General features: G+C 40.6%; 5 protein-coding genes across 14 annotated transcripts in view; 3 read left to right on the forward strand and 2 right to left on the reverse strand.

Moving 5' to 3' along the window:
• The window catches only part of LOC109540148 (neuropathy target esterase sws), a 43,783-nt gene extending 37,681 nt beyond the window's left edge, over window positions 1-6,102 (reverse strand). For 5 of the 7 annotated variants that reach the window (XM_048668666.1, XM_048668665.1, XM_048668664.1 and 2 more), the window contains exons 1-18: window positions 5,198-5,538; window positions 4,543-4,621; window positions 4,220-4,428; window positions 3,616-3,802; window positions 3,419-3,561; window positions 3,158-3,367; window positions 2,828-2,945; window positions 2,630-2,769; window positions 2,394-2,576; window positions 2,141-2,346; window positions 1,969-2,084; window positions 1,775-1,914; window positions 1,555-1,711; window positions 1,336-1,497; window positions 1,051-1,278; window positions 801-985; window positions 579-734; window positions 409-528 (exon numbers count right to left, since the gene is read on the reverse strand). In XM_048668666.1, coding sequence (XP_048524623.1) covers window positions 409-528; window positions 579-734; window positions 801-985; window positions 1,051-1,278; window positions 1,336-1,497; window positions 1,555-1,711; window positions 1,775-1,914; window positions 1,969-2,084; window positions 2,141-2,346; window positions 2,394-2,576; window positions 2,630-2,769; window positions 2,828-2,945; window positions 3,158-3,367; window positions 3,419-3,561; window positions 3,616-3,802; window positions 4,220-4,428; window positions 4,543-4,621; window positions 5,198-5,302 — 2,844 coding nt within the window. In that variant the 5' untranslated portion in view covers window positions 5,303-5,538. Of the gene's footprint in view, window positions 1-408; window positions 529-578; window positions 735-800; window positions 986-1,050; window positions 1,279-1,335; window positions 1,498-1,554; window positions 1,712-1,774; window positions 1,915-1,968; window positions 2,085-2,140; window positions 2,347-2,393; window positions 2,577-2,629; window positions 2,770-2,827; window positions 2,946-3,157; window positions 3,368-3,418; window positions 3,562-3,615; window positions 3,803-4,219; window positions 4,429-4,542; window positions 4,622-4,747; window positions 5,008-5,197; window positions 5,539-6,042 lie in introns of those variants that run through there. The other 2 variants (XM_048668663.1, XM_048668662.1) reach the window with 2 other exon arrangements.
• Window positions 1-10,848, forward strand: part of LOC109540149 (lachesin) — a 49,142-nt gene that overhangs the window by 13,248 nt on the left and 25,046 nt on the right. The gene's annotated exons all lie outside the window — the stretch shown is intronic.
• Window positions 5,549-7,222, forward strand: LOC109540211 (pseudouridylate synthase TRUB2, mitochondrial). The gene is made up of 6 exons (XM_019908478.2): window positions 5,549-6,006; window positions 6,062-6,253; window positions 6,342-6,558; window positions 6,615-6,751; window positions 6,803-6,917; window positions 6,979-7,222. Exons 1-6 carry the CDS (start codon window positions 5,886-5,888, stop codon window positions 7,109-7,111), a joined length of 915 nt encoding a protein of 304 aa, XP_019764037.2. The 5' UTR covers window positions 5,549-5,885; the 3' UTR covers window positions 7,112-7,222.
• LOC109540212 (tetratricopeptide repeat protein 1) lies at window positions 7,345-8,439 on the forward strand. The gene is made up of 3 exons (XM_019908479.2): window positions 7,345-7,876; window positions 7,926-8,174; window positions 8,233-8,439. Exons 1-3 carry the CDS (start codon window positions 7,450-7,452, stop codon window positions 8,355-8,357), a joined length of 801 nt encoding a protein of 266 aa, XP_019764038.1. The 5' UTR covers window positions 7,345-7,449; the 3' UTR covers window positions 8,358-8,439.
• LOC109540213 (vesicle transport protein SEC20) lies at window positions 8,399-9,626 on the reverse strand. The gene is made up of 4 exons (XM_019908480.2): window positions 9,432-9,626; window positions 9,105-9,277; window positions 8,849-9,053; window positions 8,399-8,789 (listed from the first exon to the last, which is right to left on the reverse strand). The coding sequence occupies exons 1-4, from the start codon at window positions 9,510-9,512 to the stop codon at window positions 8,577-8,579; spliced, it is 672 nt and encodes a 223-aa protein (XP_019764039.1). The 5' UTR covers window positions 9,513-9,626; the 3' UTR covers window positions 8,399-8,576.

Raw genomic sequence — 10,848 nt, forward strand, 5'->3', positions numbered from 1 at the left:
GTTTTTGCAGGGTTGTAATTCGTGTTTTGCAGAAGAGCAAAGTGTCTGTGTGGCTGGAAAATGGGCTTCCCAGCGGCAAGCTCATCTTAGGCGTTCCCACCTACGCACGTTGCTTCAATTTGCTTGACAATGAAGAACATGGTATCGGGGCTGCAGTAGATAAGACCACTTGCGGCGGCCAATGGACCGATGAAGATGGCTTTCTTTCGTTTTATGAGGTAGCAAATGCTGTTTTCTTCCCAATGGAAAGCCGATACTGCAACCAGGACTGCAGCCAGAGAATTCGTTTTGACATTGTTGGATAGAGAATTGAATGGGGGGGATATTGGATGGATCCGCCCTTGTATACGATACTTTCGTACCATCGTATAAACGGATGCATGGGACACGGGCTTAATTTGTACTTACCATAGACCATTCACGTGCCTTTTGCGTGACAGTCGTCATATTTCGCTCCTGACACCATAAAGCGCCCATGAAGGCCCCGATGGACACACCGCCAACCATATCAATAGGGATGCCGGCTTCCTGCAACAAATCCATGTAAGTCCATGACAAAAGCGTGTGCGCGCGTTTACCTGAATGGCTTTGATCATGCCGATATGCGACAACCCTCGCGCTCCGCCGCCGCCCAAAACCAAACCCACTGACTTGCCAGTCAACCATCTGGCTAATCTGGAGAAATCCGAGTGAATGTTTGGATCTGTTGCGCACACTTTCGAATACAACTCATTCTGGAAATGAGCAACAAGCCCGGTTCTTTACACCACTCGCTTCTAGATGAATTTCTATTCACTTACAATTCTATATTGGCTTTTGCGGGCAAAAACTCTATTTGGACAGACAATGTGGTGGTGCGAAGACACCCAAGATCGAATATTAAGCCAACCAATAGTGTTCTTCGGCTTGCCTCCCTCTTTGTGCAGCAAGACTAGTTCCTTTTGCGTTCGAATCGCCAATCGTTCCAATTCTTTCTCCACTTTGCCTTGAAAGAAAAAGCCCAATATTTAACACCACCGCATGCAACTAAATCGTAGTTTTCCGCCTTACCTAGCGAAGGATGATTGTCCCCGAGCCCGACAATTAATATACAATCCGCTTGCCTGAAGCACCTTTGAGTCCAAGCGGAAACTGTTAAGTCGCACTGATAAAGCGAGATTTTGTGCTGGTCTTCTTGCTGTGCCAGCCACGAAGACAACCTGTACTCGTTATTGGGGTCCATAATTGTGGCCCCCAATGTCTTCTTGATCACATCTGAAGTCAATCGCAGTGTCGGCCCTGAAACCATCAACAGATTCAAAACAGACGAATCCTCCAGTTCGCGATGTTGCTTACCAATAGCCGTCAAACAGTGATACACTTCGTAAGTGAAGGCTGTTAAGGGCACATCATCGGATGCAGCCACAATCGCAACGGTGGAGAAGTTGATTTGTGAAGGCCTGCTTTCTAAGGCGGTGCTGCGGCTGTGGGCTGTGATGGCAGGCTTTTTCCAAGACCCTACAAGTACCTGGTAGTGCTGTAAGCTGGCAACAACTATCAGACTTGGTATATTACCTAGAATCCTGTGCCCCAGTAAGTTAATCAGTCTTGTAACTACAATTGGAAACCTAAGCTTAATTACATTAAATAACCCTTCTGGCAATTTGGCTAGTTCAGAGTCTCGAACAGCTATTACTGTTGTGCTGCGCTTAGTTTGGGTCACCATCTCGACCTAAAAATGAATATTTTAGCTGGTTGCAACTGAGCTAAGTGAGTGAAAGGAAACAGTACTTACCACACCAATCAAATCGCCTTTGCCATACTCGCCTACCAGCTCTTTTTTGCCGTTCTTATCAGTAATAACAGACCGTAAGCGCCCAGACAAAACTATGTAAGTGGAATCACTGTCATCGTCCTGTCTATACACCGCTCTGCCTGAAAAAGCAGATAAATTTCCACACAAACTCCAGTAAAAATGTGGCCAATTACCTGACTCTAGAAACAGCCAGTCTAGCGCAAAATCGACCTGGCGCACAAACGGCGATAGCCGTTTCACCACCATGTTGGCAACATAAAGAACAACTTTGGGTTTCTCCTTCATAATACTGAAAGATTAAAACCATTAGGAACCCGCTGGCATTGGTTTTTTATGGACTGTTACCTATAAAAGGTGCTCTTTGACAATAGAGCAATTCTCGTGAGATGTTTGGCCCTGATTGTGAAAAAACTCGGTTCTCCCGTTAGAACTGCAAGTCCGCCGACTATTTCCCCTGGATATGAAGTATACATATGAATCTCTTCCTGGCTATCAGTCATCTTTTGGGAGACAACCAGCGCTCCCGATAGCACATAGACCAAGGCAACGTCCTAAAATTCCGAATTATACCGAACTGCACCACAAACACACACTGTACCTTATGAGAATCTTCCTTCATTAAGTACGTGCCGCCAGACACTTCGCGAATTTCCAGGTTCAAGTCAACAGCCTCATCTCCGACTAGCCCTAACTCGCTAATAAACACTTCTTGTGCCAGTCGAATTAAATCTTCTTCAGTGGCATCATCCGGCAAAGAGGGTCGTTTTTTAGTCGTGTCACTCTAAATTGTTGAAACTTTGATACAAGAGCATATAAAAATGCCTTCAACACTACCTCCAGTTTGTTCGCTTCCACATCCGCCAGCATATCTGGAGTATTATTGTAACATGGGGAAATCGCTTTGGAGTCAAAGCTGGATCGAGAACGTCTATGACAGTGATTGTTGGGAGTCGTCCCATTTGGATCCACATACGCTAAACAGACAAACTGAATTACTCAGACGCTAAAGGTTTTAAATAACTAAGTGTTTACCCAATTGGGCTTCTTTGGGGACGTATGGAAGTGCCGTCTCTTTGGCAAACGAAGAATTCATTTCGTCTTTTTTGCGTTTTAACGGAGATGCGAACGTCGCGTTTTTCTGTTTGGAACTCTATGAAAAACACAGTTTAAGGTATTATTATTGAAGAATCTAGCCACTGAAAAAAGTATGTGTCTACAATGTACCTACTTACCTTGGCCATGAAAATCTTTAGCAGTGAGAAAAACAGAGCATGAGTAAACGAACTACCAAGACCAAGTGGTAGAATTTAAATGCATAATCTTGTGAGCTTAAAAAGTCTTAACTGTTGATAATCTACTGACCTGTCTGACCAGTTCAGCGCTTAAGCCCAAGTACTGATGAAGAGCAGTGAAAGTGACCCTCTGCAGTCTTACCATGATCACTTGCATGACTCTGATGAAGATATCTGCATTTTCTTTGAAGACATCTTGAAAAGCCGTCATGGGGAGCATAACGACAGTGGAATCTTCAACCGCCTTAGCAGAAATAGTTTTATATGGATTCGGATGGCCCTGGAACGGAAAACCATCGAAACTTGGACTTAAATTTTTTTTTTTATGTACCGTTAAGACATCTGTAAAGCTGAGCAAAGACGTGACGCTTTCACCAGGCTTGACGATTTTCAGCGACGTCGTTCCTTCGTTGCCGCTGATAAAAACGTTCAATTTTCCACTTTGCAGAATGTAAAAGTTCTCATCTGGGTCACCTAATAGCACAACATTACAACTTGACAATAAAAAGCAGATAGATAGAAACTTACCGATCTTAAAAAGGAAAGTGCCTGCCGATACGTTGATAATTTCAGTATGTTTACATAGCTTGAGAAACACGGGCTTTTCGAAATGACCAAACACTCGAATGCTTTGTAACATGTAAAGAACATCGGGTGGCATGCGATCATCTCCGAGCCTTTCTTCTTGCAGGTATTCCACAGGAGGTTCGAGAACCTTCAAAGCAGCAAAACGTATCAATAAACCAACTAGGTGCAAGTGCGACGCAAATAAACAGTCATGGTACCTYCAGGGTCAAAAACCTTCTCATATTACAATCAAACCGCAAATTAATTACGAACATTCACTAATGTTTAAAAAATCTCATCCTAAAGACGCAAAACAACAAATAACCCGATAATAGTTTGTAAACCTGATTGAGTTACGGCTACGTTTGCATGATCATTCAAACTACTACAATAGGGTCTAAATGCACCGGAGTGTTATGAGATAATGAAGCAAACATTAATATAAATTGGTCATTATTCGTGCTGGTGTTCTTGCCTGTATTTCTTAAATTTACTTAGATTAGTCGTTTTTTATGATTTTCTCGATTAGTCACTAGTCTATGCAAACTAGTTAGATCTATCCTACCTTAAGTTGCTCCTGATCCTCTTTTTTCATCGCCAACAACCGTCTAGCAAATTTCATTACCATTTTCCTTTTTCTGCCTTGGCCGGAGTTTCTCACTTGTCCCGAAATGTTTTTCACTTTCCTCATCATTTTTCTGCCATAAAACAGCGCTTTATCTCGTTTTCGAAATCGAGCCCCTTCTTGACTAAGAGCCACTTTGGAGGAAAACACTGGAAATCATTTATAAACTGTTAAGCTTAGAAGGAAAACACAGTGGTTTAATGGAAAATTGTTGTCAGTTGAAACCATGCAGGAATTAAGGAAACTGTGAGAAAAACACTTGCCTTTCTGGTGACATCTTCTAACGCAAATTATTGTTGTGGTGACCGCTATGAAGATCGCCACGACCACCAAATAAAATATCTGTAAAGGAAAAGCAGAATGATTTATACATGTAGCAAAATCGCACACACTTGCAGGGTTTCTTATCGATACTAAGCCAATAGTTAGCAGATACAACTAACAAGCACTTGCAAATTAACAATTTACCTGCATTAAACAGAACATACTGATCAAAATTCGTAATAATGAATTATTTATCTGGTGAATGATAAACTTGGGGTCATTTTCCTTTAATACCAGTAAAATGTTTGCTGATAACCGCCCGAAGTTAGTCCGATGAGCAATTGATAAAAGTCGTCTTAACAAACATATCTGTCTCTGCAGGAACTTTGAATGTTTTGTTTCATAGAGAAAGCCAGACAGAGAATCAATGCAATTACGTTGGGACACTGCCTCTAGTTTTATCTTATCCAGGTTGCTGACAATTATTTGCAACTTATTGAGAAAGACACCACATTAGCTTCATTACTACTAGTCAGACAGAAGACAAATCTATATCTACTACACCTGAGCGGTTTTATTGAAATAGCTGATTTTTAAAAACAGGGGATCAAAGTGCAAAACTCCGCAGAACAAAGGTTGCGTTTCCGCACTTACTTTGTAACCCTCTTGGGCTTGAGCGAGCAAACCACCCAACCAAGTGCATTTCGTTAAAGATCCAAAGTTGCCGCCGAAGTTCCTAAGCAAGTTCCACATATCCATTTTCAAAATTGTGCATCATCACTTTACAACCACTCGAAATGGGAAAAATTGGGGTTTCTTGGATAGAATGTTCACACTGTTACTACGTAATTTCACCAAAAGCTGTTCACTTGATTTGCAACTGATAACTTCTGAACATTTCCACACAGTAAAAAATGAATAGTTCCACCTAACAATTACTTTGTTATTGAATTATATAGACAAATTATTTAGCATGAAAATTATAAACATTTAACTCACAATAGTAAACTGACATTGATAAATGACAACAGCAAACAGCAACAGAAGAAATCCCAGTTTTCATTGAACTTTTACTGAAAATGTACGATCCAATCAAATAATTTTCACAAAAATCCTTGTATGTAAGTAAAACCAAATGCAATCACATAATTCTAAAATTTAAAGAAATTAATTCAAATTAACTAATTTAAATTATGGCCCCCATGCGCGTGTTGCCGATTGTACTAGGCGTCATCCTGCGCCCTTTTGACCTAAGCCCTCCAACGAGTGACAAAAGGTTCTAACCTTACAGTTAATATACACAAACTATTCTCCTCACATTTTCAAATGAACCCTCTGTGACATGTTACTGCCGAAAGCTCCCCCGATATGGGGTGCCTTAAACGGGCTGATTTGTGTTTATAAACCTGCGGAAATGTCGGTGCGTAAATTGAGGAACATTCTTATATCGAAAATAAGCAAAGGTAACCCGATAAGTGACTCTATAACTGCATATTTACCGATTCCTTGCACATGTAGAGATGAATGAGCTGGAAGTGCGGCCCCCCGCTGGGTATGTGGCAATAGAAGGCAAACCCACAGAAAAGCTGACTGTTTCAGTACGGCCCAACTTTGCAGATCATCCACTGGTTGTGGGGCCTCGATATCAAGAGCGAGACTTGGCAGTCAGTTGGTCGAACCATCTGGGCTACTATACAAGTGGAGTCCTATGTAAATATAATCAGAACTCCATTCATTTGCTTCTGCTTTAAAACTATATCTTACAAACCGCACGTGTGTAACAACTTGATCTTTACAGTATTTGGAATCAAATCTGGAACAAGGGAGGCAAAATTCATCAGGGAAAACCTGCCCACACGTGCCTATAGAGTGAAAGGTGTGCTTGGCCTAATGACTGATAACTGTTTTAGAACAGGAAAAGTAATGATGAAATCCACATGGAAGCATGTGCGTAGGCATAACGTGGATGGGTTCCTAAGTGCAATGCAAGCGTCACACCAAAGAAAAATGTTTGAGTACGTTCCATCTTCTAGCGGCTGTTGAGCTGTTCCACTTTAAACTGTACTTTCAGGCTGTGTGGGGTAGATATGGAGTCACAAGCAGCCTATGATCTAGCTAAGCAAGGATTAATTCGACCGGCAAACGCGAAAATTCCCATCATTTACGGCATAAAATGTGTGGAGTTCGAAGGCCCCCACTTCACTTTAGGTATGTAGTTGTATTTAATGCCCGCCAATATTTACATTTAATTATCTTTAGAAATCCAATGCGTCAATGAGTACGAGGACTACATGACGCACATTATCAATGAAATAGGCCTAAAGTTGCGTTCTGTCGCTCATTGCACGGACATTCAATGCATAAGGCACAGCAGGTTGGTATTCTCGCTAAACACCATAAAGAGTATATAAATCTATTCAATATTTATCTTGCAGATTTACACTGAAAGATGCACTTCTAATAAAACACTGGACTTTGGCGGGAATTTTGGACAACATGAAAATGTGTGCCGATGTTATAAAAGAAAGTGGCGATCTGGTTCACCAAAAAAGCGCAACTCTAGTATAGACTTGATGTGATTGAAATGGCCAAATGGACTGAATCCCCATATTCAAAGGCTTGGAAGAAGCGTATTATATGTGAATGACTTGCAACTGACAATAAATGAACATTTTTTTATATTCGCAATTTTGTGTCCTACTCAATATTAAAAGAGGAATTAATTATTCGGGCGTGCCCCTCTTGGCGCGCCCACAAAGTTGCCAACATGAAAGAAGACTGCTGGACTTAACCGTCACTGATTTGACGTTTGAATTAGGTTAACCCTTATTTTCTTGAAAGATAATTTTACTAAACGAGTTAGTATATTTTTTTGGGGAATGCTTCAAAACGATTAGCCCGCAAAAATGGCATCAAAACCCTCAGTTGGCATTCCGGCAAGCGAAGAAATAGTCGACGAAATTACCAAAGACCTAGAAAACACCCTTGAAATCAACAAAGACTGCACAAATCCGCTGGATGCGGAGCAAAAGCCTGAAACCAATTGCATTCCAGAAGATTTCGAGTCATCTGATGTTGAAGCTGCAGCAGCCTCATTGCCCGACGACTATGTTGATGAAGACAAATTGAAGGAACTAGAATTAACTTTAAGTGATGAAGAAAAGGTTGAACAGCACAAGAAAGCGCTGAACTTCAAAGCCGAAGGAAATGAAGAGTTCAAGCAAGAACGATATGTGGAATCGATTGTTCTGTACACTAGTGGGCTGAGGATTTGTCCCTTGGAGCTCCACTCGGATAGATCGGTTTTGTATGCCAACCGGGCGGCAGCAAAAGGTTGACTAAATATTCATGTCAAAAGCACCTTAAAACTCGACTTTTTTAGCCAAATTGGACCGAAAACTCAGTGCCATTGAGGATTGTACCAAAGCCATAGACTTAAACAATGCCTACCTAAAAGCGTACCTGAGAAGAGCGAAGCTCTATGAAGAAGCAGACAAATTAGAGGAAAGTCTAGCGGATTATAACAAAATAATTGAGCTGGATCCTGGGAACAGAGACGCAAACGAGGCGAAAGTACGGCTACCTCCAATTATCAATGAGAAAAACGAAAAACTCAAAGAAGAAATGCTAGGTATTACCTCACTTTCACTAGGTCCACTAGGATTTGCACTGGAAAATTGTTTTTTTAGGCAAACTAAAGGATCTGGGTAATATTGTTTTAAGACCATTTGGACTATCAACGGACAACTTCAAGCTCACTCAGGACCCAAATACCGGCGGATATTCAGTCAATTTTTCTCAAGGGGGCAAATAAGACCTTCGAGCTCGGTTTACTGTTAAACATGAGCTGTTCCATACATTCTAGCTAATATATTTTTAAATTATTGCATACATAATCAATGACTTTGTTTGAATTTAGTTCCCCCTTACCTTTGAATCTCTTGCCTGTTCCTTTAAAATTGTCATCAATGCAACATCACAGCAGTTTTCCTAAAGGAGTGTTCGATTAAATTGTCGTTGAACAACGATGGATTCAAAAAAGCCGCTTTTGAACAATATAAACGACACACGATAGAAAAAAGGCAAACGCAAAAAACATGAGGAATTTGTCTGTTAGTTCACGGCGCCCATATTTATCCAGAAGCTTTCCAGACTGGCCAATCACACCAGATGTCATTTTTAATTCCTCATGAGTTCCAAACACCGTGTGAGATGATGTTGCCAGAGTTTCCAAAGTATTTGCACTCTACAATCAGAGCAACCATTCTTTTGGTAGTGATTAGAGCGCCTTAAATTCCTGCTTACCTGTTGGGTAGTGCTGGCTAGTTGCTTACTGATATTCAGCAACTGATCTGTTACCTTCGAACTCATTTTAACCATGCTTTCCTTACCCCTTTTGTGGCGCTGCCTCAGTTCGTTTTCCTTGCTGTTTTTCATCAGTTCCTCCTTTGAGCTTTTCTCTATCGCCAACATGGACTTTAGGTTGGCTTTTTTAAATGCGTCCATTGAGCTGCAAGCCAACAAGTTAGGATAACTATCAAGTTCTGATAATCAGTTTTACCTGGCTAGTTGATCTCTTTCCAAGATTACCTCCTTCAGGAGGACAGAGTCTTTATGTTCCTTCACAGTGTCTCCGAATTCGTTGATCAATTTCCTGAGGACGGCTATTTTAGAGCGGCCTGCACTGTTTAGATTCTGCAGCTCAGACAGGGACCCATTACATGCACCAATGTCCTAAAATACAAGGCGGCATTTGTTCAGTATGGTCAATATGACCAAGTGTGTGTCCATTTAATGTAATTGCATAAGAATTTCTGCATTTTAAATTACTAAAATAGTTTCAATGCTAGTTAAATATAGAGCAAGAAACGAAAAGTGCACTCGATACCTGAATTATGGCCTTCAGTTGCAAGTGGTTTTCTGTTATCCCCTGCCGCACATCTTTCAACAAAAACTGCAATGAGTGCATTTTTCCTCGGGCAAACGTAACTTTAAACGTAAAACATTGAACATTAATTTTTCAATCAAAACAAACCAGCTGTGAGGTTAAGTGCCTAGTTGTCAAAAGACAGGCTCGAATTAGCCAATCAGAAACGCTGAATTTTCCTTAGGGTTCTGATTAATTTTCCTGTTGTTTTCCTGCTATTTCTGTAAAATAGTGGGCATTTCAGGCTATAAAAGCCATTCTGGACTTATGAAAGTCTTCTAGATTTTCCAACAGAAGATTTTGTTTTCTGCGTACTCGCTGATAGAGAATCTTTATTTCCGTGCAAGCTTAGCTCTAGATTTCGCATATTGGCAACGCTGCATCTAATCAAACGCCAGCATCGTTTCCCGCCAAAAATTTGAAATGTCGCGCTCAAGGAATTAAAATTTTACTTACTTTATGGTTAACGCGGAAGTTATTCAAGCTTCAAGCGCGGATATTTTGAAGTTGAATAAAATTGATAATAGTTAACGTTTGCATTTATGGAGTGAAATCGCATTTTGCTGAAAAACGATTAAACATCCAGCGTTTGGTTGCTTCTGGATAAAATGGGAAAACAGAATCACCAAATAAGTGGAGGCAAACACACAAAACCCATTCGAATCTGCTTATCTGCGGATTAAGATAATTGCTACTAAAATCCCCCATTAAACCTTTATATCAAATAATTACTTCATTGGTAGCAAGTTCCACTGCTTTAATTCATTTAGCTTAATCTTACCGATAATCCTTAGAAATACAACCGGTGGTTTTATCCGGCCCGGATAATCAACGTCGGCAGGAATTTCCTAGATTTAGCACAGCGTTATTAAAAACAGATCAATTTGAAATTTATAAAAACGTTTATCAATGAAAAAGCTTCGCAGAACAGGACGGATTTTGCTGGGGAAAGTGTCGCAAAAATGGCCCAGTTACCGAAAAAAAGTGTCTTGACTTATCTCTCGCTGCTTGTTCTGGGAAGAGGAGTGGTTAGTGCAGATGAGAACTGTGGTAAGTTAAAGTTTCCATATTAATTTTGGAAAATTGGGTGGTTTTTCACCATAAAACATAGATTTTTAATTCGCTGTTATTAGAACTGCTCATTGCGAGTTTCTTTGTTGCATAGAAAACCAGGGGCGGATCCAGCTTTAAAGTCAGGGGGGAGGGGGTTATGTAGAAAAAATACAGTCTTCTGTTATTTATGAACTTAGAAAAATGATCGTCGTTTTGTGCAAGGGTGGCGCAAGATTATTGCAAAATTTCATGTTTTCCGTTCCGTTTTGCATGTTTCTCGGAAGAAAAATGAGCAAGAACGCTCGTTTTTACATCATTCCAGAGA

The sequence above is a fragment of the Dendroctonus ponderosae genome, unplaced genomic scaffold (assembly GCF_020466585.1).
Source record: "Dendroctonus ponderosae isolate FM_Combo_2020 unplaced genomic scaffold, Dpon_F_20191213v2 Dpon_F_20191213_7, whole genome shotgun sequence".
Classification (NCBI taxonomy): domain Eukaryota; kingdom Metazoa; phylum Arthropoda; class Insecta; order Coleoptera; family Curculionidae; genus Dendroctonus; species Dendroctonus ponderosae.